Source organism: Mesoplodon mirus, assembly GCF_964341445.2.
Source record: "Mesoplodon mirus genome assembly, chromosome: 11".
NCBI classification, from domain to species: Eukaryota; Metazoa; Chordata; class Mammalia; order Artiodactyla; family Ziphiidae; genus Mesoplodon; species Mesoplodon mirus.
Window position 1 is genome coordinate 9755602 of NC_138987.1, and position 25124 is coordinate 9780725.

The 25124-nt window shown below is 37.9% G+C and overlaps 1 protein-coding gene across 3 annotated transcripts in view; it reads left to right on the forward strand.

Moving 5' to 3' along the window:
* TMTC2 (transmembrane O-mannosyltransferase targeting cadherins 2) overlaps positions 1-25124 on the forward strand; it is a 537933-nt gene that overhangs the window by 427460 nt on the left and 85349 nt on the right. Inside the window, exon 13 of one of the 3 annotated variants that reach the window (XR_014295268.1) lies at positions 12464-12557. The exons of 1 other annotated variant lie outside the window; for it this stretch is intronic. Coding sequence is in view for 1 of the 2 variants with exons in the window: in XM_082635123.1 (XP_082491249.1) it covers positions 12464-12478 (15 nt within the window). In the remaining variant the exon portion in view is untranslated. Of the gene's footprint in view, positions 1-12463; positions 12558-25124 lie in introns of those variants that run through there. One more of the 3 variants, XM_082635123.1, reaches the window with a different exon arrangement.

A 25124-nucleotide genomic window follows, 5' to 3' on the forward strand; every position in this document is an offset into this window, starting at 1 on the left:
CACACACACACACACACACACACATACACATATCCATACCAAAATAAGGAGGAAATACTCATGACAGTACAGTCCATGTTTCTGTAACTGGTCACATGGTTGTAGCTGATATTTATGCCTATCTTCTTCTACTTCCAATTCTGTATTTTCTTTGCCTTCAGCAACTACCTCAGCTGGTCGTGATTCTTTACCTGATGGAGTGACCCAAACCTTCATTCCTGAATCTTCTGAGCCATTAGTAGTGCTGCCTGGATTAGGTTGTTGAAGTTTTCCATTGATCTTAATCACAGAGCATGGTAATAGTAAGAGACACCCTACAGGGTCTCCTGTATTCTAGACATGCTCTTCCTTTCCTCCATTATAGAATAATAGTCCAATTTCCCTTGATAGTCAGGGTCAATCACCCCAGCCAACACCATAATTCCCTTCTTTGCCTGTTGATTCAGAGGCATGAGGAGTATAAAGTGGCCAGGTGGCAGTCTTAACCTCCAGTTCAATGGAATTATTGTGTCTCCTGGTAAAAACATTCTTCTCTCTGGATAAGACCTCTAGGCTGGTAGGGCATAAGGTCAAGAGAACAGGAAGCAAAAACTTTGCCAGTGGGTCACTAGGAGTAATGATGCGTAGTGAATTTCCCATTTTTACCCTTTGATTCCTGGGCTCATGAATCCTGGCTATTGGAGAGACAGCACCATATATTGGATGCTGATTCTGAGCATATACAGCCTTCTGGAGAACCTAGCTGCAGTCCTGCAAGGTATTGCCATCTAGCTGTCACTGTAACTCAGTCTTCAAAAGGCCATTTCACCAGTTATCAAACCAGCTGATTCAGGATGACCAGTGAATTACATGAGCATGGGCCCATTGCCAATCTTCACTTGCTGTGAATTGAGTTCCTTGATAAGAAGCAATGTAAAACATGACAGTAGATAAGGCATTCTATAAGTCCACGGATGGTGGTTTACAGAAGCATTCCAGGGAAAGTAAATCCATAACCAAAGTAAGTGTGTATTCCAATAAGAAAAAAATGCTGCCCTTACTATGATGCAAGCCATCCAATATGGTCAACCTGCTACAGGTAGCTGGCTGATCACCCTGAGGAATGGTGCCATATGGGGGACTCAGTGTTGGTCTTTTGTGGCTGGCAGATTGGGCACTCAGCAAGGCCATAGCCAGATTGGCTTTGGTGAGTGGAAGTCCATGTTGTTGAATGACTTTTATCCTTGCCACCATGGCGACTTTGTTCATGAGCCCATTAGGCGATGACAGGGGTGGCTGGGGAAAGAGGGTGATTCGTACCCACAGAATAGGTCATTTTTTTCCACTTAATTATCAAAATGTTCCTTTGCTAAGTCACCTTTTGGTGAGCATTCACATGGGACACAAATATCTTCACATTTTTGCCCACTCAGAGAGGTCTATCCAAATATTTGTCATCAATTTTCCCCAGATTTCCTTGTCATCAGTTTTCCAATCATATTCCTTCCTGACCATCCAGCCAAACCATTGGCCATAGTCCATGAATTGCTATATAACTGCATGTCTGGCTAATTATCTTTCCAAGCCAAGTGAACATCCGGGTACACTGCCTGAAACCCTGCCCTCAGCGAGGATTTCCCTTCACCACTGTCCTTCAGGGGTGTCCCAGCAAGAAACTGTGATCCTGCAGCGTCCACTTCTAGGAGGTTCCTGCATATTGTGCAGAACCATCTGTAAACCAGGATTCTCTTCCTCTGTCAAGTGTATATAGGGAACTCCCTGTGAGGCCATAGATACAGACTGAGAGAGAAAAGGTGGTGTATGTAGCAGGTTTGGGTACCATGAGCATTTGGGAGGTAAGATAGGTGGCACAAAACACTTCTACTTCTTTTCCCCTTGAATTGAAGATGATCCCTGGTGCTGTGTGATCATGTGGTTAGCTATGTCTATTATACCCACATCAAAGTTACTGCTCACATAAAGACTTTCATTTTACTTTATGGCCACATTCTTTACCAACCTCCTGGATTTTTAAAAAGTGTGCTTTGCATTGTGTTAATGTTTACTATGCTGAGGAGACCATATAATGTTGGAAAGACATGGATAAATTCATCACTGCCTTGGGGAAATATGTCTGATGAACAGGGATGAACAGTCTTGGCTTGAACACATTTCCATTGAGCAGAGAGCAGGATTTTGAGACCTGGGGGCTAGGCCAGGAGAGGAATGGATCCTGAAGGAGAAAGGAGAAGGCTCTAGTAGTATGCTTCAGCCAAGGCCTGGGAAAGCTGGGAAGACCCAAGCCCGGAGAGTCAGACTTACTCAGCCATCAAATCCAAGCACTGGAGGTAGAATCAAAAGCCAGCGTAAAGAGCCCTAAATCGGAACCTGGATCCAACCAAGCCATGGGTGAAAAGGCCTGAGCAAATCAAGGTGGTTCACGCAATTGCTGTAAAAATTCCCGAAGTGTTCCTGGTTACTTCTTGTGGACCTCAGCCTGGCTGTACTTCTCCAGGACATGCAGTGGACTATGGTGCTTTAACATATAGAGGAGAGTGAAGTATAGTGCAGAGAGGAGAAGAAGCATCATTTATACTCAAAACATCACATTTCTTAGAGCCCTAAACTATTTAATTTGCTCATGCATTTTTCACTTCTCTTTAGGGCTATTTATACTTCATTCATTCATTCCTTACCTATCCCTTAAGTTATGGAGAAGATTTAAAAGGCCTGTGTAATGAAAAGAAGTAATACAATGGAATTAGAAGTGGAGAATTATGAAAAAGAAAACATGAACACAAATGGAAAACTGAGACAAAGTAGAAAGTCAGGGACCCATGTTTGTGTTTAATTCCTCAATATAAATGAAAACCCTCAAGAAAAATATGATGGAAGCCCATCTCATAATATCTTAATGGGTGATAAGGTCAAAATACAGACTAAATTGGGTATTCAAGAACCAAGATGTCTCATCCCAGCTCCGTCACCCCCTTCCAATCAATGACGAGCCCTCGGTTTCAGTTTCCTCTCACATAAAACAATAATCATTGCTTAGTGAAAAGAGCCAAGGTTAAGAATCAGCAGTGTCTAGATCTTTCTCTGCCACCTGACCTTGGAAAATTTATTAAACCTTTTAGATCCTCAACTTTTTCATCTGTTAAATGGAAATCATGTGGAATTTAGACAATATGTGATGCGTTTAATAGAACACACCATGACATTTGCAAATGTTCTATCATGGTAGCTGTTTAAAAATAAGGTATTGAAGCAAGTGACCTTGAAGGTCTCATATAGTTTCAAATTCAGATTCTTTGAATTAACTCTTTATCATATGAAATTTTAATAACCATTACTCTTTTATCAGTGTTTGCTAGAAAAATTTATCTGTGTATCACACAACCGATTATATTCTTGGCATAGCCACTAGGGAACTCAAGAAAAATAAATGCAAACTGACAGCAAAACTGACTATAAACGTTTGTAAATCCTTATAAAAGTACAGGCTGCAGATGAAAAGCTTTCCTTGGTTTCAAATGAAACTAAGTTTGAGACAAAAATTTATAAACCAAAATGCTGCGGTGTAAAGGAAAAGCATATAAGAGCTCTTTGGCTCTTATGGGAGATGCTTTCTCCCATCGTCTGTTTTGCAAAATACAATAATAATCCTAATAAAGAATTAATTGGAAAGCTACTTTGGATCACAAGAAATTATGACAAAAGGATAACTTTTCCAATGAATGTCATTGACGTTTATAGGAAGAAAAACCAAACACTTTTTCTAGGGGAGATGCTGGTTTGTGGGGGGATGGGCTGAGGAATACTGGTTCAGAGAGAAGGAGTCTGCAGTGAATGGTCCTGATAGCTTCTTGGATGCTGCCAGAAGAATAGAAGAAGAATTGAAGATGGAATAAAGACAGGATACACCATGTATTAAAGACCTATTTAGTGATCAAGACTGCATCAGAAGCTTCACTTTGGTTGCTTACTTAAGCCTTACAATACCCTAAAAGGGTAGTTCAGTTCTTTTTAATCTAGTAGGAGGGAATCAAGATTACAAGAATTACAAGGATTGAGTAACTGCCCGGGATTCAACTGGTGGTAGATAAGCGAGAAACCATGATTAGATAATGAGCTTGTCTGACTATAAAACTTATGCCGTTTCCCCTCTGCCAGGCTGAGAGAAGGTTTCTCTTGGGAAGCCAGCTGCAAACCTATTTCAGCCGGGCTGGACTACTATTTATCACCACCACAGTAGCTGCCATCCTCATGACTGGGATACAAAGCATGTAGCTGACGAAGCACAGGGAAGAGTGTACATCTGTTCCTTTATCTCCTTGGGGGGTGCCGAGGACGGAAGCAGCAGTGGTGAAAACCATCTGAGGCAGGGCACAAGGATGCCCGCGGATGGCATCTTACCAGTCCTTTCTCTCAACTTCTCTGAAGAGAGGGGAGAGATTACTGACAACAATAATGTTAAAAATATCTTTACACAAACAGTATTTTTATCAGTCATAGAGAATGTCCGAATATATATGGAATGTATCCACATTATTATATATATATTTATATATATTATTTATGTACACATTATTTTATTTATATGATATACCTTATTTTATATGTGAATATATATAATATATCTAAATATTCATATATAAAATAATGTGTATATATTATTCATATACATTATTATACATATACGGTATTCTATTCCTCTTCATTGCCATAATTTGCAGTTATGAAGAGGATATGAAAACAGAAATCTGAAGTCTAAAGTGCTAGCAAGTGACAGACACAAACACAAGCCCAGGTCACCTAACTACCTTCTGTTATAATCCCAGCACTCGCTAGATGTCTGCCTGTTTTAATATAATTTGCCAGTTTCACAGGGCAATTGCAAAGCTGACTTCCTATTTGAAATTAAGGTTCTTTACTTCCTCAGAAGAAAGCTTCTATATACAAAATATAATGGCATAGTAATGAGCTCCCCAGGGTGTATCAACCCTCTATGCCCACCCTCAAATATTACCCCTCTTTTGCTCCCTGTAGTGTCCAAAGTGAAAATCAACAGGAAAAGTAGGTGGCTGGTAGAGCATAGAAATTGGAGCTTCAGAACAGTTGAGGGGGCTTCCCTGGTGGCGCAGTGGTTGAGAGTCTGCCTGCCGATGCAGGGGACACGGGTTCGTGCCCCGGTCCGGGAAGATCCCACATGCCGCGGAGCAGCTGGGCCCGTGAGCCATGGCCGCTGAGCCTGCGCATCCGGAGCCTGGGCTCGGCAACGGGACCCGCATATCGCAAAAAACAAAAAAACAGTTGAATAACATATAAGAATAAGTCCTTATGAATGGTGAAATCTTGATTTAGAAATACTTCCTTTTTGGAAGAGATGCTAGGGTGGGGAGCAGGACCCTGTTATTTAGAGACAGACTGGGGACTACGAACAATCTCTCCTTTTCAGTTTCTTTGAAAATGTGTGATCCTGCTAAAATAATTCTCAGCCAATTGAATATCCATTGAACAAAAAACATAGATGACATTTTTTTAGATGAAGCCTCTCTGTTTCGTGCTAATTATATGTGACCACCGATATCTTGAGAGCAGTGCAAGGTATTCATGGGAGGTGGATCAGAAGTTTGGTGTAAGAAATAATTTCTATCCACCTTGTATTTGCTGACAACAGATGAGATGCAAACACAATAGGAAAATTCCTTTGGGGACTCCTGATAAATCATGTAGTAAAATGTGGGGTTTGGGTACAATAATTTATTCATCTTTACTTCTTTGTTGAAGAACATTAAATGTAAAAAATTGGAACATCAATGCAGTTCATCTTAGATGTTCAAAATTATAGAAGTGGAGAAAAGAAAACATCTATGGCAATGATTCTGAACTAGTACTGAATCTGAAACATTGCTTGATCTCAAATTACTTCTTTTAAATCAACTTAGGAAATGACATAACCATATTTAATTCCTCCGAGAAGAATTGTTCAGTTCCAACCATCTGCTAAATTAAGCAGCAGTGATTATAATGAACATTTACAACAGACCTGATACAAAAGGGGATAATAACTTTATGCATAAGACAAAGTCCTGGGAAGCTACTGCAATCTCAAAGATGAAGATGGAAATTAGGAGAACAGATTTTACAGTGTACTGGAACTCTAGGAGTGGTGAAGGTCAAAGTGCAATATCACATTTCCTTAAATTTTTATTTCATTTTAGGAAAAATGGTCACCAAGTTCTATCAAAATACCAGTTTTCCAGATTTTTCTTCTACTATGTCTCATCAGATCACTAGTTTTTCTTTTTCCTGGTGGTAACGGAGAGTTTATTTTCTTGTTTATTGTCCCTTCCTCTGTGCAGGTACAAAAGTTTTCAGCATAACTTCTAACAAATGTAGGAAGACCAAAAAATTAAAATAGCTGGTCTCCTAAGGACCAATAACCCTGAAAGATGTGTCATTAATGAGTCTAGCAGTTTTCTTCTTTGGTCCTTGAATGGATGTTCAATGTTTCTGCAATTTTCTGGCAGTGTTTATTTACATGTGCAGGTCCACACACATTTTCCATGAAACTAGTTGCCTCAGACTAGTATTACTGAGGTGAAATAGTAATAACAATAATAAGTTTTTCAGCCTTGCCTGCCCTGGAATGTTGCCTATGTTTATTCTTCAACTGGAGAAACTGTTTTCATAGCACAGGATCACATTATTAAATATTAGCAGGGACTCCTCATCAAAAAAGGAAAAAAAAATTATATTTGCACGTGGCTCCAAGTTCACAGAAAATAAAATGCCTTAGAAGTTCTTTTCCCTCCAAATGCCAACAGAGCTAATATGATAGGGGCACTAAGGCATCTGGGAGAGAGCTAAGCGATGTTATAGATTTTCAAAGACACAGTTCTGATTGTGTTGCTGCCCCCACCACTGACAGGATTTGAAAGCTTGAGAACAGGGGAACCTCCCTCTCCTTCCTCACGCACACGCCCACTGCTGTGGAAGATATGAGTCTTCACAACAGTCTCACTCATGAAATGCCTTCCCTGAACTTTACAGTCTATGGAACAAAGAGGTCTGGAAATTGATTAAAGGCACTAATTATTGTAGCTGCATTTAGAGGTGTGATTGACAGGGCAGATCTCAGGGAAAACACAAATAGTCTCTCCTACTCTAGCAACTGCTCGTATGTTAATTTACTAGAATTAAACATGTTCAGATTACATAATGCAAATAATATTCAGTTTAGGAATACTAGTGAGGTTAATAAACACAGAGGTCTTAAAGGGCCTTTCTTTTTTTTATACCACTAATTGTACCTAGCGGAGTCTTTAACAAGGCTTTCTTCCTCTGTCTTTATGCCATTTTGTAGGGATATTGGGATGATTCATTTCAAATAGTATTGAACTCTGTGAAACCCAAAGACCCATGAGAAAATGTTTGCCCATCACCCATTCATTTATCCATCCATCCATCCATCCATCCCCTAAACATTTATTCACTCACCATATATTTCTTAAATCACTACCATGTTCCAGGCACATAGTGAGCAAGAAAGATATAGTTTCTGCCCTCATGTGGCTTATATTCAAAATAGAAAAGACAGAATATTGAAAAGAACGATTGATCGGGTATTTTTGACAGACACTGTGTTAGGTTCGGCAAAGAGGCAAAGATTTCCCTCGGATGTCACTCCCAAGGACTTAATATCCTAGGCACATGGCCTCCTAGCCTTTCTGAAGTTTCCCACATTCCAGTAGTGACTCTGAGGCAGAAGTCTCCAGACCCGAGAGACCACATGGGCTGGTCCAGCTGATGTCTCTGTGGTAACCAGGGAGGACAGATGCCAGACTTAATGATGAGCAGGAGCGTCAAGAGGAGGGAAGTGCCCAGTGAAAGTGCTGGCGGTGTGCCAAAGCCACACAGGTGATCGTTAGTTTGGCAGAAAGATACAGTATGCCTCACGTGAGAAATGCTAAACTGAATACAATTCCACTTGCTTAAATGGCAGGTGACAAGGATTTTTACCTGCTCTTTCAGTGAGGCTAACTAGAGAAGCAGTGAATGCACATCAGCTGGAGAGGAAGAAATAGGTGACACACTGATTCTGGATCACCCTCACCTCTAGAGGCCACAGCCATCTGGGGGTTTGGCTTCCTCCCTGGGCCATCACAAGGAAGTGCTTGTAGGATCCACAAACTTCTATTCATTCCCCAGTCTGTGGGTTCTCTCCCTGCCTCTCCCACCCTGTGGTTGCAAATGCTGCTCTGGAAGACAGCAATACAATTGCAAGTTAACAGGCATGTACAATCTACTTTAATGTTTGTAGACTAAAATGTGTCTTTCTACCTCAGCCTTCCCAATAGGTGTTCCATGTTGAACTAGCTCTTCAATTTTGAGGCAATATTTGCACTGTCTTGAAGAAGAACCAGGTTCATAGCCGAGTGCATCTTCTGGAAATGAATGCATTCAATGAATTATTTATCGAGACTCTTGGATATATTACTGCTGCCTTGACAATAGCTTTAGCTTTTGAGTGAATTATGGGGTCTAGGGTACTGGCCCCAGAGAATGTCTTAGGAGGTCAGGAAAGTAATATGTTTAATAACATCACTAGGGTAACTGCAAGAGGTGTGAGAGAACTGGTGGATTTAAAGAGTTGCTTCTTCAGACAGCTTATGTTTTCATTTTCTATGCCAGGTTTATGTCAAAAATGATATTTTGGCAGTGAAACAGCAGAATAACTAAAGCAACTAGCTAAAATGTGGGAATTCAGTCAATTCACTGATTTAGGATCAGGTAGACAAAATAACTCATTTAAAAAAAATAATTTTTGAAGGGAAAGATATTTCTGGATGTTTTATTCAACTCTGCACGTATACATAGCATAAATAAGTATTTTCTTAGGATGTAGATAACTTGCAGCAACTGATCAGGTACAGAGTTAAAAACAGATGTTTTACTGAAAGCCATAGATTGTTTGCAAACTTGAACTCTCTTTGCCTTAGATCTGCCCTTACTTAAAGATCTAACACACTTTATATTTCTGTGTTTTAGATAAAACTAATAGCATAGACCTATGATTTCCAGCTCTGCCACGTCACATAGAATTATGAAAATATTTCACGTATCTAGTCTTCATTTTGTGATCCAGTGACAAAATAATCAAGTGTCTGTGTGATGGAGCAGCAATAATAATATGAGTTCTTTGTTTCTATGATTCTGCCCCTACTGACTCTGTGATAAATTGATACCTTCTCACAAGGGCTTGTAAATGTAGAGCTCCTGACTAAGACACAACATTCTGCCATTCTGGTCACTTCTCTGATCATCCCAATGATGTCTCCTCTCCCTCAAAAGTCTAGTGTTTGGTTCCACATCTGGTTGCTCTTGCTGTGGCTCAGACCATTGTGTGTCTCATTCTTTTTTTTTTTTTTTTTGCGGTACGCGGGCCTCTCATGTTGTGGCCTCTCCCATTGCGGAGCACAGGCTCTGGACGCGCAGGCTCAGCGGCCATGGCTCACGGGCCCAGCCACTCCACGGCATGTGGGATCTTCCCGGACCGGGGCACGAACCTGTATCCCTAGCATCGGCAGGCGGACTCTCAACCACTGTGCCACCAGGGAAGCCTGTGTGTCCCATTCTTGTTCCATCCTGCACCAACTATCACACCAGATGTGGAAAGTTGACTTAACATCAACCTGAACCACATGTATTCATATGGGCCCCAAGGTCTTGCTGCTTTATGCTCTCAATATCTCACAGATCTGAGGCAATGTGATTCTCATTTTATTATTATTTTTTTTAATTTCATGCCGCTTGCCCTAGATCTCCACAGCTCTTTTGAGGGTTGGGAGCTGATCTGGAGCATCCAGCATACCCTACCTAACACTGTTTCTCTGACACTTTCATTCTCCAGTGACTGTTGATTGAACATGTATGTGCTTAGCATTGTGCTGGGTGCTGGAAATAGAGTTTTGAGCAAGACAGACACAGTTTCTGTCCTAAGGGGGCTTAGAGTCTAATGGGGGTGATAGGTGCAAACAAGTAAATCAATCAATAACTTATTGTTTAAAGATAGATATTGAAGGGCTTCCCTGGTGGCGCAGTGGTTGAGAGTCCACCTGCCGATGCAGGGGACACGGGTTCGTGCCCCGGTCTGGGAAGATCCCACATGCCGTGGAGCGGCTAGGCCCATGAGCTATGGCCGCTGAGCCTGCGCGTCCAGAGCCTGTGCTCCGCGACGGGAGAGGCCACAACAGTGAGAGGCCCGCGAACCGCAAAAAAAAAAAAAAAAAAAAAAGATATTGAAGAAATAATTACAAATGTAAGGGATGTCGCAAAATGGGAAGTAAAGAGTGGTATGAAAGGGTATATTGAGGGGAAATTAAACAGCCTCAGAGGGTCAGGAAAGGATTCCTGAGGAAGTAACATTTAGGCTGAGATCTGAGAGCTGAGAAGGAATTAAATAAGTAAGTGACCGTGGGAAAAATTGGAGGAGAAGCAATTGTGCCTCAAGCCATGTTCAAGAATGATATTCTGGCAGTGAAATAATTAACAGAATAACTAAAGCAACTAGCTAAAATGTGGGAATTCAGTATATTCAGTGATTTAGGATTAGGAAAATGTGTGAAGACCCTGCATTCCCAGAGATCAAACCCCATTTGAAGAGGTCAAATGAGACCTCTGTGTTTTCTTTAATGAGGCTGGAAATACCAATGAAAACCAGATCAAGGGGGGCCTTGTAAGTCACAGTAAAAGGCTTGACTTTTATTCTAAGATAATGAGAAACACTGAAAGCTTGATTAAAAATATTTTGTTATTAAATATTGTAAAAGGACAAAATAATGTAAAAAAATAATACATTAGATACCTCTATAGTCATCATCGAGCCTAGTATTTTGCATTTGCCTCACAGGGTTTGAAGAAATAAAATATTTCACTTCAGCTAAAATCCCAGACTCATGTCCCTTCTTCCTCCCTGTCTTTCCAGATAACCAGTATCCTGAAGTTGGAGTATATCAGTCCTATGTAATGATGTAGTATCTAGTGAAGCTCAAAAAGTGCGATCCCCATGACCTTGCAATTTGTCTTTTAGGTATCTATTTTAGAGACCTCACATATATGCACAAGAGACATTTTCAAGAAACTTAATCACAGCATTTTTTATTACAATGAAAAAGTGGGACTAACATAATAGTCCTCAGTAGAGGGGTAAATAAAGAAACCCTGGTTTAGTCATACAGTGGAACCCTGTTCATGAGTTGAAAAAAAAAGTGCCTTGGAGCTTATGAGTTGTTGAGGATAACATTTAAAAAGTAAGATGTTTAGTTAAAAAGGCAAGTTCTAAAGGAATATCTAGTATACAGTTCATGTATAGAAAAGTTAAATACATAAATAAAACGGTATCTATTATTTATGGAAGCAAATATATATAGTGAAAATGTAAAAAACATTCAAGCTTCTAAACAAGGAGATATACAGTAGAAATTGCATTTTATAAGCTCAGTCTGGCTACAGTTTTAAGAATGCAATCACAAAGGTATACCAATAGAGTATATTACAATATATTACTCTATTATAGTCGAGTAGTTGAACAATAACTGGAACTTTGATTAAGGAGCAATGTAGACAGATTCTAGAGCTATTAGAAGGTAGAATTTTTAGGATACGTGTTTGGCTATGAGGGTGTGAAGGGTGGAAAGGAGGCAAGTGACTTTCAAGTTTCTGGCTTGAATAACTTGGTCACTTGTGCTTCTATTTACTGATGCAGGGAAAAAGGATTGCATTGACAGCTCTGGGAATGAGTGGAGGTAATAAATGCAGTGTTTGAAAAGTGAACTTGGGTTGCTTTCTTCAAGTAGAGAAGTCAGGGATAGATGGGAAATGGACCTGATGGTCAATAGAGAATTCCAAAATGGAGATAAAGTTTGAGCATCCTCAGCATATACTATGGGAGGTCATTCAATTTGTAAGAGTAGGTAGAATTGATTAGGGTGAGAGGAAAAGATGGCCTAGGACTGAGCCCTGAGAGACATTAAAATGTAGTGCTGTCAATGGAGGCAGAGAGGAAGAGGCCATAGAAATAAGGGGGGAAAAGAGATGGGAGAGAATATGGAATCAGAGAAGCCAAGGAAGCAAATTATTTCCAGAAAAAGGGAGCAGCTAACCATTTTGAATGCTGATGATACTTCAAGCAAGAGAAGGGGTGAAAAGTTGGATTTGGGGACTTGCTCTGTTGGATTTTGCTCTATAGAAGTCATTAGTGAGATAAAAGTGAGCATATTCCGAAGAAAGGTTGGGCTGAAAGCCATTTGGGGTGGGTTGAGAAGTAAATGGAGAAGTAGAAGTGGAGATAAGCAAGAGGAAGTGACATCTTATATGAGTAGTTTGGGAAGGAAAGGACAACCATGGGTAAGAACTGGGGGACTAGGAAGCTAGGGTGAAAGGAATAACTGTTTTGTTTTTGTACATTTGTTTCTTTAAGATGAGGCAAATTTGAAGTGTTTAAATGCTGCTGGGAAGGATTCAGTAAGGAGGAAGAGACTGAAGATATAGAAGAAAGAGAAGATAACCAATGGGTGAGTTTCCCCAAAGAAGGTGAAATTCAAAGCATTCTACAATGATTTATTGTTGAATTAATTGATGCATGAATAGGAAGAAGGATGTCATTTCTCCAGAAACAGCAGTAAAGCATAAAAAAAAATGGCCGTGGTCATCAATAGGTTTACTGATTTGGGTAGCAGTGAGCCGAGGGTTTTGATACCTGATCGCTTCTGTTATCTCTCTGAGGTGGGAAGTGAAACCATCTGCCGAGAGAAAGGAGAGGGGTAGGACTTAGAGGTTTTAGGAGAGCAGAGTTTGCAATAGTTGTGGAGTGTTGGAATGAATTCTGGATCAGGGAACAACATAGGATTTCTGTCACTTTTTAGTTCCAAGTTGAGTTTGGAAATTGTGAATTCATGGTGGTGCAAATGTCCTTGGACCACACTTGTGTATCTACGCTCTATTCCCTTTGGATTAATTCTTTCACAAGAGTCTCCTCATTTCTTCCTACAGACAGACTCCCCTTCCAGGTGTGCCACACATGTCTGAATTTGCAGTCAATATAAGGCATAGGTCAGTTTCAAGGAGCCAATGCTGTTTTCTTAAACTATGGCATAGGTCAGTTTCAAGGAGCCAATGCTGTTTTCTTAAACTATGTCCAGCGTATTTGGAAGAACCTTATACAATGGCAACATTCTAAGGCTTAGCTATCTATAACTGTGTCAGAAGCATTCATGGGCTCCCAAATTTGTTGGGATTTTAAGCCCTGAAGGAAGAATTGGGTATTTAACATTTTATTTAACATTTATTTAACATTTTAGCTCTCTATAAATGACAATGTGAGAATAAAGAATTCCATTCTTCACGGGCAATTTATATAGTCTGTGACACAGGTTTCATCAACCCTGGACTGGAAATACAGAACCTGTGGTGTGCCTTCTTAAGTGTGGCAGTGCTTATGTTATGCAGATTTTTATTGTTGTTGTCATTTGGTCATAGTCTTAGTATGGGAAAATGTCATAAGTATTCAGAAGTCTGGGAACACTGCAGAATATTCTCATATGGTTACTGTGGTCTGATTGAGTCAGCAGCATATTGACACACATTCGCTTGTCCATAGATTCAAAAGAACCAATGTTTTCTTTTTAAAAATGACCTCATCTTCCATCATAAACATCTCTATTCTAAGGCCTGGTGAGAGAACTCCTTGGAAACCAAAGAACATTTAGTCATTTAATGTGTATGTGGGTGTTGTTCTCTTTAATTTATGAAGTCCTTTGAGCGAGTAAATTAAAAAGTGGTGTGTTGGTATTCCAGAGTTTGTCATTTTTGAGGAGAGTTTATTTCATAAGCAAGTCTATAATTTAAACTATGTTCATGATCTTCTATGAAACTTTTAGTTATATCTATGCTATGCAAACTGGTTGAACCGTTTTCACACGATTTTGATCAGAAGGGTATAGAACAGTAGAATGATCACCAGTTGTGGAATAAGAACTCTTGGGTTCCACTTCTAACTCTGCTACTAACAAATATAATCTTGAGTAACCCTTTATCTGAGCTCCAGTCTCCTGACCTGTGAAAAGAGGGGTTTTATTAGGTGATTCTTAAAATATTTTCTAGACCTTAATCTGTTTTAGAAGTTGACACAGCTGTTTGGCAGCATGAAAAAAAAAAGGATAAACATTATTAATTCTTATATGGTACAATTAAAAATGTGCATGTTCAAGCCTGGGGTTTAAGTTCATAGGATTTATTCATTCATGCATATGGGTTTTTTTAAAACATCTTTATTGGAGTATAATTGCTTCACAAGGGTGTGTTAGTTTGTGCTTTATAACAAAGTGAATCAGCTATACATATACATATATCCCCATATCTCCTCCCTCTTGCATCTCCCTCCCTCCCACCCTCTCTATCCCACCCCTCTAGGTGGTCACAAAGCACCGAGCTGGTCTCCCTGTGCTCTGCAGCTGCTTCCCACTAGCTATCTATTTTACATTTGGTAGTGTCTATATGTCCATGCCATTCTCTCACTTCGTCTCAGCTTACCCTTCCTCCTCCCCGTGTCCTCAAGTCCATTCTCTACATCTGCATCTTTATTCCTGTCCCGTCCCTAGGTTGTTCATAAACTTTTTGTGTGTGTGTGATTCCATATATATGTGTTAGCATATGGCATTTGTTTTTCTCTTTCTGACTTACTTCACTCTGTATGACAGACTCTAGGTCCATCCACCTCACTACAAATAACTCAATTTCATTTCTTTTTATGGCTGAGTAATATTCCATTGTATATATATGCCACATCTTCTTTATCCATTCATCTGTCGATGGATATATAGGTTGCTTCCATGTCCTGGCTATTGTAAATAGAGCTGCAATGAACATTGTGGTACATGACTCTTTTTGAATTATGGTTTTCTCAGGGTATATGACCAGGAGTAGGATTGCTGGGTCGTATGGTAGTTCTATTTGTAGTTTTTTAAGGAACCTATGTTCTGTTCTCCATAGTGGCTGTTTCAATTTAAATTCCCACCAACAGTGTAGGAGGGCTCCCTTTTCTCCACACCCTCTTCAGCATTTATTGTTTGTAGATCTTTTGATGATGGCCATTCTGACAGTGTGAGGTGATACCTCATTGTAGTTTTGATTTGCATTTCTCTGATGATTAGTGATGTTGAGCATTCTTTCATTCATGCGTATTTTTATTCAATAATGAGCATCAGAGATTTGGTGGACAATGATGAATAAGAAACGTACCAGTCCTCAGGTGGTTCACAATGATGCATGGTACAGATACGTCAGCAGGTTATTGGAACAAATATGATAAGTGATCCTGCTATAATGTCTACATAATGTTCAGAACTTTCAATTCCCATGGATACCACTCTGGTCCAAGCTACCATTATGTCAATACCTCGTCTAGACTGTTGTAAGAACCTCCTTATTGCTCTCCTTACTTCCATTCCTGTCCCATTCCAACTTATTCTCAAAAGGCAGCAAAAAGCAACGTATTAAAAATATAAATTTAGTCATAGCACTTCCATTCTTGGATCCTCCACTGACTTCCCATTGTATCTCAAATGAAATCCAAGAATTGGCACAATCTGCCCCTCCCTGCATCTCCAGCCTCATCATGGTGCTTTACCTCTTGGTCCTAAAAGTCAGCCATGCTGGGTCAAGTTCTCATTCTTCAGGTTTCAACTGGGAGATCTTCATCTCAGAATGATTTCTGTTACCATCTAAATAGATTGTACATCCTCATTTCTTTTTCTGTTTCACTACCACTTGCTCTTATTTTTCACAGCACTTACAGAAACATTTAATTTGATTATATTTTATGCCCTTATTTATTGTTTAACTCACCCACTAGAATGACATCTCCATACGGGCAAGGAATTTGTCAGTTTTACTCACTTAGCATCTAGCATAGTCCTTATTGTATAGCTCATTAAATATTACTTGAAAAAAAACCGATCCAATTATTATGACTTTTTCTGTTTTGCAACCTGAAAATATCAAGGAAATGGAAACAAAAGACATTCTTTGACATTTCTTATCAATGACGTTTCTAACAGTTACCAATTATGCAAAAATTGACATGATTAAAATAATAATTTGCAATTTGTAGTATTATCACATTCGTTGTTTTTTTAAAACAAGGCATCTATGAAGAACCGTAAAAAGAGAAATTCTTAATTGAACTAAGTCAAGTTCTATTTAAGTACTTATTCATACAGCAAGTTTTGGAAGAGTTTTAATTAGTAATGGGCTTAACAACCGTCTAACAATGTTTCACACCATTCGGCGTTTACTCTTATACTACTAACAAAATAAACAATAATTATATTATTCCTTCTTATTAATTTTTCACTCATAAAAGCCTAGGTACTAATGTGCTGGTAAATTGCCATCAATTTTCATGTGCAATAATTTACTTACTTTTTGGTCTTTCCTATTACATTGTGATCTTATTTATTTTTACATAAGATTGAATATCAGATCATGATGATAAATCTTATGTTTATAAATAATTAATAAAGGGAAAGGAGGAAATATAAAAATAATAAATTTTCAGTTATATAGCCATTTGAAATTAATAAAAACTTGTGAGCGATACAAATGAAATTATTAAGAAATATGGCTATAGATAGTTCAAATTTTATAGCAAAGTGTTTATTTTCTATAGTAAATAATACAGTAGGCTACTTAGACTCTATTAATACAGAGCTGTCTCTTTTTTTGTGTTATTCTCACTTCCTGGAATATTCATAGTTCTCCTCTGAAGACCCACTACATCTCTAGAATTCTTAGTATATAAGAATCTATCACAAAACAGGTAGCTATTTAAACTTTGTTGACCTGAAGTGAAATATGTCTCCAAACTATTAAGTCCTACAGTGCTTATACTCTATGCCATATGAATTATCAAAACAGATCTGAATTCTATTTTGTGTTTTAAAAATAGGGTAATCACTAACATTTTGTTATTTACAGCTAAATTTTATTTAGTTTTTGGATAGGTAATACGCACACACAGGTTATGCTTTTAGGGAAATGGAACCACTATGAATAATCTTGACATACTCTCTTTCTTTTTAGTCTTTTTTCTAGGTATATTTAATTTGTTAAGGTCATACCATTATATAAGGTTTTGTTGTTTGTACTTAATGTGTTGCAAATATTATCACAGTGCTTTTTAATAACTACAAAATATTCTGTCTACAGTTATATCTTACTTTCTGTTATACTATTTTTAAATACCTGGATTATTTCTACTCTATGTTAATATAAACCACGCTGTGACTAATATCTTGTGGTGTATATCTTTGTCTGCATTTTTTTCCCATTGGGTAAAATGCCTGCACCTCATGATAGGGATATTTTTATGCATTTTGAGATGTGTTGAAATAGCATTTAAAAAATTCGACAACTTTTAATAATAGCTAAACTTACTATGAATACTTCAGGCATATATTCTGATAACTCCCCGTTTGTAGGTATTATTATTATTCATCGCTTAAAACCATTGGAGAGCTCAAGTAATGCAGCCAAATCCACATAGCTAGTTTGTGCTAGAACCAGGTCTTCAGCATAGTTTTTTCTGACTCTAAGGATATACAATCTGAGTTGTCTTGCTTGGCTGCCATAACAAAATACCAGAGACTAGGTGACTTGAACAACAGAAATTTATTTTCTCCTATTTCTGGAGGCTGGAAGCTCAAGATCAAGGTTTAGTGTTCCAAGTTCTCTCTCCTCGGCTTGCAGTTGGCTGCCTTCTCACTGTGTCCTCACATCGTCTTTCCTCTGTGCATACATGCTGTGTTCTAATCTCTTTTTCTCTTAAGGATACCATTCGTACTGAATTAGGACCTTCCCAGTAAAGCCTCATTTTACCCTAATTACCTCTTTAAAGGCCCTATTTCCAAACACAGTTATATTCTGAGGTACTTGGGATTAGGACGTCAACATACAAGTTTTGGAGGGACACATTTCAGCTCATAACATCATCCTTTATAATAAATAACATTTTCCTAAAGCAACAATCTACCTTACACTCATTACAGTGTAGAATAAAAGAAAATATTTTATTTTTTAATTTAAAAATGTCTTTTGTTTTTAATTTTTCTGGAGCTTCTAGATAAAACAATTTGACATAAAACAACAACAGCAAAAAGAACTATAGCAAGCAGGAGGAAGCAAAATTACTGTTATATGCAGATGATATGACTATACAACTAGAACTACACCCCACCCAAAATTAACAAAAAAGCTCTTAAAATATTGAGGTATTCTTTAAAGTCTTAGATATAAAATATTCAAAACCAATAATTCTTCCATTGTTAACTAAAAGAATGTTGTTCCAACAACAGTAATTTCACTGTAGAATTTTTTTTTATAAAATATACATACAAAAGAGTACATATAACCTGTATATATACTTTAAAGTATAACAAAAAACAAACACATACACTCCACATCAGCTTAAGAAGTGGAAACAACACACTTCCCTAAATGTCTGTCTGTCCTTTCAGGCTCCAAGATGTAATCAGAATTCTGATATATTTACCACCCCTTTCCTTTTTTAAAAAAAAAAAAGTTTTCTCATATCAGTGTATATCACTAAGCCATATATTTTCTATTTTGACTATTTTAGCACTTTATGTAAGTGGAGTAAGTCTGTGTATGCTCTTCTGTGAGAAGTTTTTTCATTTGACATGTTTTTGAGATTTATCTGTGCTGTTTTGTAAAGCTGTAGTGTATTCATTTTTCTTGCAGTCTAGTATTCCATGATATAAAAATACCACAGTTTATTTATCCATTTTCCTGTCTAAGGATGTTCAGAGTTGCCACTTTTTTAACATATAAATAATGCTGCTATGAAGGTTTGTGTTTCTTAGGATACATGTTTAAGAATATTCTACAGCAGTGGCTTTTAAACTGTTCTGACTCCCACCCTCAGTAAAGAATTCATTTTATATTGTAGTGCAGTACACAGACAAGCACATACAAACACCCACACATGTATATGCACATATAACTAAAACAATATTTTTACAAAATAATAATACATGCAGTGCTCACTGATATTTTCTATTCTATTTTTTAAAACGCTGGTGGTGGACCAAAAAATTGATTTTATGGTACCAAAATATCTCTTTTAAAAGCAGTAAATAATAATATGGAATTTTGCTAGATATTAATAATGTGGAATGCTTCATATTATTCTCCGGGAGAAGAATGGCTTTACAATTCCACTAATATGGTAAAACTTTCTTTAAATCCATTTTAATCATATCTGTTCTTTTCTCAAAGTGCCTCTTTTTTTTTTTAAATAAATTTATTTACTTACTTTTGGCAGCGTTGGGTCTGTTGCTGCATGCAGGCTTTCTCTAGTTGCGGCAAGTGGGGGCTACTCTTCATTGCGGTATGCAGGCTTCTCACTGTGGTGACTTCTCTTGTTGCGGAGCACGGGATCTAGGTGCGTGGCATTCAGTAGTTGTGGCTCATGGGCTCTCTCAGAGCACAGGCTCAGTAGTTGTGGTGCACGGGCTTAGTTGCTCCGCGGCATGTGGGATCTTCCCAGACCAGGGCTTGAACCCGTGTCCCCTGCATTCGCAGGCGGATTCTTAACCACTGTGCCACCAGGGAAGTCCTCAAAGTGCCTCTTAATCTGGTAGATATTACATCATCCACCTCCCTCCTCTCTCTCCAGTCAGTTTTTCCTGCCTCTTTCTATATCTAGTGTTGATCCACCAGTCTCCTTGCCCTTTCAAAATCTTTCTCTTTGTGTGTCTCTAATCTTTTTTTTTTTTTTGGTAACATCTTTATTAGAGTATAATTGCTTTACAATGGTGTGTTAGTTTCTGCTGTATAACAAAGTGAATCAGTTATACATATATATAGCTCCCCATATCTCTTTCCTCTTACATCTCCCTCCCTCCCACCCTCCCTATCCCACCCCTCTAGGTGGTCACAAAGCACTGACCTGATCTCCTTGTGCTATGCGGCTGCTTCCCACTACCTATCTATTTTACCTTTGGTAGTGTATATATGTACATGCCACTCTGTCACTTTGTCACAGCTTACCCTTCCCCCTCCCCATATCCTCAAGTCCATTCTCTAGTAGGTCTGCATCTTTATTCCCATCTTGCCCCTAAGTTCTTCATGACCATTTTCTTTTTCTTTTCTTTTTTTTAGATTCCATATACATGTGCTAGCATATGGTATTTGTTTTTCTCTTTCTGACTTACTTCACTATGTACGACAGACTCTAGGTCCATCCACCTCACTACAAATAACTCAATTTCGTTTATTTTTATGACTGAGTAATATTCAATTGTATATATATGCCACATCTTCTTTATCCATTCATCTGTTGATGGATATATAGGTTGCTTCCATGTCCTGGCTATTGTAAATAGAGCTGCAATGAACATTGTGGTACATGACTCTTTTTGAATTATCGTTTTCTCAGGGTATATGCCCAGTAGTGGGATTGCTGGGTCGTATGGTAGTTCTATTTTTAGTTTTTTAAGGAACCTCCACACTGTTCTCCATAGCGGCTGTATCAATTTACATACCCACCAAGCGTGCAGGAGGGTTCCCTTTTCTCCACACCCTCTCCAGCATTTATTGTCTGTAGATTTTTTGATGGTGGCCATTCTGACTGGTGTGAGATGATATCTCATTGTAGTTTTGATTTACATTTCTCTAATGATTAATGATATTGAGCATTCTTTCATGTGTTTGTTGGCAATCTATATATCTTCTTTGGAGAAATGTCTATTTAGGTCTTCTGCCCATTTTTGGATTGGGTTGTTTGTTTTTTTGTTATTGAGCTGCATGAGCTGCTTATAAATTTTGGAGATTAATCCTTTGTCAGTTGCTTCATTTGCAAATATTTTCTCCCATTCTGAGGGTTGTCTTTTGGTCTTGTTTATGGTTTCCTTTGCTGTGCAAAAGCTTTTAAGTTTCATTAGGTTCCATTTGTTTATTTTTGTTTTTATTTCCATATCTCTACGAGGTGGGTCAAAAAGGATCTTGCTGTGATTTATGTCATAGAATATTCTGCCTATGTTTTCCTCTAAGAGTTTGATAGTGTCTGGCCTTACATTTAGGTCTTTAATCCATTTGGAGTTTATTTTTGTGTATGGTGTTAGGGAGTGTTCTAATTTCATTCTTTTACATGTAGCTGTCCAGTTTTCCCAGCACCACTTATTGAAGAGGCTGTCTTTTCTCCATTGCATATTTTTGCCTCCTTTATCAAAGATAAGGTGACCATATGTGTGTAGATTTATCTCTGGGCTTTCTGTCCTGTTCCATTGATCTATCTTTCTGTTTTTGTGCCAGTACCATACTGTCTTGACTACTGTAGCTTTGTAGTATAGTCCAAAGTCAGGGAGCCTGATTCCTCCAGCTCCATTTTTCTTTCTCAAGATTGCTTTGGCTATTCGGGGTGTTTTGTGTTTCCATGCAAATTGTGAATTTTTTTGTTCTAATTCTGTGAAAAATGCCAGTGGTAGTTTGATAGGGATTGCATTGAATCTATAGATTGCTTTGGGTAGTATAGTCATTTTCACAATGTTGATTCTTCCCATCCAAGAACATGGTATATCTCTCCATCTATTTGTATCATCTTTAATTTCTTTCATCAATGTTATAATTTTCTGCATGCAAGTCTTTTGTCTCCTTAGGTAGGTTTCTTCCTACATATTTTTTTCTTTTTGTTGCAGTGGTAAATGGGAGTGTTTTCTTAATTTCACTTTCATATTTTTCATCATTAGTGTATAGGAATGCAATACATTTCTGTGCATTAATTTTGTATCCTGCTACTTTAACAAATTCATTGATTAGCTCTAGTAGTTTTCCAGTATCATCTTTAGGATTATCTATGTAGAGTATTATCATCTACAAACAGTGACAGTTTTACTTTTTCTTTTCTGATTTGGATTCCTTTTATTTCTTTTTCTTCTCTGATTGCTGTGGCTAAAACTTCCAAAACTATGTTGAATAATAGTGGTGAGGGTGGGCAACCTTTTCTTATTCCTGATCTTAGCGGAAATGGTTTTAGTTTTTCACCTTTGAGGATGATGTTGGCTGTGTGTCTGTCAGATATGGCCTTTATTATGTTGAGGGAAGTTCCCTGTATGCCTACTCTCTGGAGGGTTTTTATCATAAATCATTGTTGAATTTTGCCAAAAGCTTTCTCTGCATCTACTGAGATGATCATATGGTTTTTCTCCTTCAGTTTGTTAATATGGTATATCATAATGATTGATTTGTGTATATTGAAGAATCCTTGCATTCCTGGGATAAATCCCACTTGATCACATTGTATGATCCTTTTAATGTGCTGTTGGATTCTGTTTGCTAGTACTTTGTTGAGGATTTTTGCATCTCTGTTCATCAGTGTTATTGGCCTGTAGTTTTGCTTCTTAGTGACATCTTTGTCTGGTTTTGGTATCAGGGTGATGTTGGCCTAATAGAATGAGTTTGGCAGTGTTCCTCCCTCTGCTATATTTTGGAAGAGTTTGAGAAGGATCAATGTTAGTTCTTCTCTAAATGTTTGACAGAATTCGACTGTGAAGCCACCTGGTCCTGGGGTTTTGTTGGTTGGATGATTTTTAATCACAGTTTCAATTTCAGTGCTTGTGATTGGTCTGTTCATATTTTCTGTTTCTTCCTGGTTCAGTCTCGGAAGTTTGTGCATTTCTAAGAATTTGTCCATTTCTTCCAGGTTGTCCATTTTATTGGCATATACTTGCTTGTAGTAATCTCTCATGATCCTTTGTATTTCTGCAGGGTCAGTTGTTACTTCTCCTTTTTCATTTCCAATTCTATTGATTTGAGTTTTCTCCCTTTTTTTCTTGATGAGTCTGGCTAATGGTTTATCAATTTTGTTTATCTTCTCAAAGAACCAGCTTTTAGTTTTATTGATCTTTGCTATTGTTTCCTTCATTTCTTTTTCATTTATTTCTGATCTGATCTTTATGATTTCTTTCCTTCTGCTAACTTTGGGGGTTTTTTGTTCTTCTTTCTCTAATTGCTTTAGGTATAAAGTTGGTTGTTTATTTGATATTTTTCTTGTTTCTTAAGGTAGGATTGTATTGCTATAAACTTCCCTCCTAGAGCTGCTTTTGCTGCATCTCATAGGTTTTGGGTCATTGCGTTTTCATTGTCATTAGTTTCTAGCTATTTTTTTTAAATTTCCTGTTTGATTTCTTCAGTGATCTGTTGGTTATTAAGTAGTGTATTGTTTAGCCTCCATGTGTTTCTATTTTTTACAGCGTTTTTCTTGTAATTGATATCTAGTCTCATAGTGTTGTGGTTGGAAAAGATAACTGATATGATTTCAGTTTTCTTCAGTTTACCAAGGCTTGTTTTGTGACCCAAGATATGATTTATCCTGGAGAATGTTCCATGAGCACCTGAGAAAAATGTGTATTCTGTTGTTTTTGGATGGAATGTCCTATAAATATCAATTAAGTCCATCTTGTTTAATGTATCATTTAAAGCTTGTGTTTCCTTATTTATTTTCATTTTGGATGATCTGTCCATTGGTGAAAGTGGGGTGTTAAAGTTCCCTACTATGATTGTGTTACTGTCGATTTCCCCTTTTATGGCTGTTAGCCTTATGTATTGGAGTGCTCCTATCCTGGGTGCATAAATATTTCCAATTTTTATAGCTTCTTCTTGGATTGATCCCTTGATCATTATATAGTTTCCTTCTTTGTCTTTTGTAATAGTCTTTGTTTTAAAGTCTATTTTGTCTAATATGAGAATTGCTACTCCAGCTTTTGATTTCCATTTTCATGGATGGAATATCTTTTTCCATCCTCTCACTTTCAGTCTCTATGTGTCCCTAGGTCTGAAGTGGGTCTCTTGTAGACAGCATATATATGGGTCTTGTTTTTGTATCCATTCAGCTAGTCTATGTCTTTTGGTTGGAGCATTTAATCCATTTACATTTAGGGTAATTATCGATATGTATGTTCCTATTACCATTTTCTTAATTTTGGGGGGTTTATTATTGTAGGTCTTTTCCTTCTCTTGTGTTTCCTGCCTAGAGACATTCCTTTAGCATTTGTTGTAAAGCTGGTTTGGTGGTGCTGAATTCTGTTAGCTTTTGCTTGTCAGTAAAGGTTTTAATTTCTCCATCAAATCTGAATGAGATCCTTGCTGGGTAGAGTAATCTTGGTTGTAGTTTTTTCTCCTTCATCACTTTACATATGTCCTGCCACTCCCTTCTGGCTTTCAGAGTTTCTGCTGAAAGATCAGCTGTTAACCTTATGGGGATTCCCTAGTGTGTTATTTGTTGGTTTTCCCTTGTTGCTTTTAATATTTTTTCTTTGTATTTAATTTTTGATAGTTTGATTAATATGTCTTGGAATGTTTCTCCTTGGATTTATCCTGTATGGGACTCTGTGCTTACTGGACTTGATTGTTTCCTATCCCATATTAGGGAAGTTTTCAACTATAATCTCTTCAAATATTTTCTCAGTCCCTTTCTTTTTCTTTTCTTCTTCTGGGACCCCTATAATTCGAATGTTGGTGTGTTTAAGGTTTCCTGAAGTCTCTGAGACTGTCCTCACTTCTTTTCATTCTTTTTTCTTTATTGTGCTTTGCAGTTGTTATTTCCACTATTTTATCTTCCAGGTCACTTATCTGTTCTTCTGCCTCAGTTATTCTGCTTTTGATCCCTTCTAGAGAATTTTTAATTTCCTTTATTGTGTTGCTCATCGCTGTTTGTTTGCTCTTTAGTTCTTCTAGGTCCTTGTTAAACGTTTCTTGCATTTTCTCCATTCTCTTTCCAAGATTTTGGATCATCTTTACTGTCATTATTCTGAATTGTTTTACAGGTAGACTGCCTATTTCCTCTTCATTTGTTAGGTCTGGTGGGTTTTCGCCTTGTTCCTTCATCTGCTGTGTGTTTCTCTGTCTTCTCATTTTGCTTAACTGACTGTGTTTGGGGTCTCCTTTTCGCAGGCTGTAGGTTCGTAGTTCCCGTTGTTTTTGGTGTCTGTCCCCAGTGGCTAAGTTGGTTCAGTGGGTTGTGTAGACCTCCTGGTCAAGTTGACTAGTGCCTGTGTTCTGGTGGA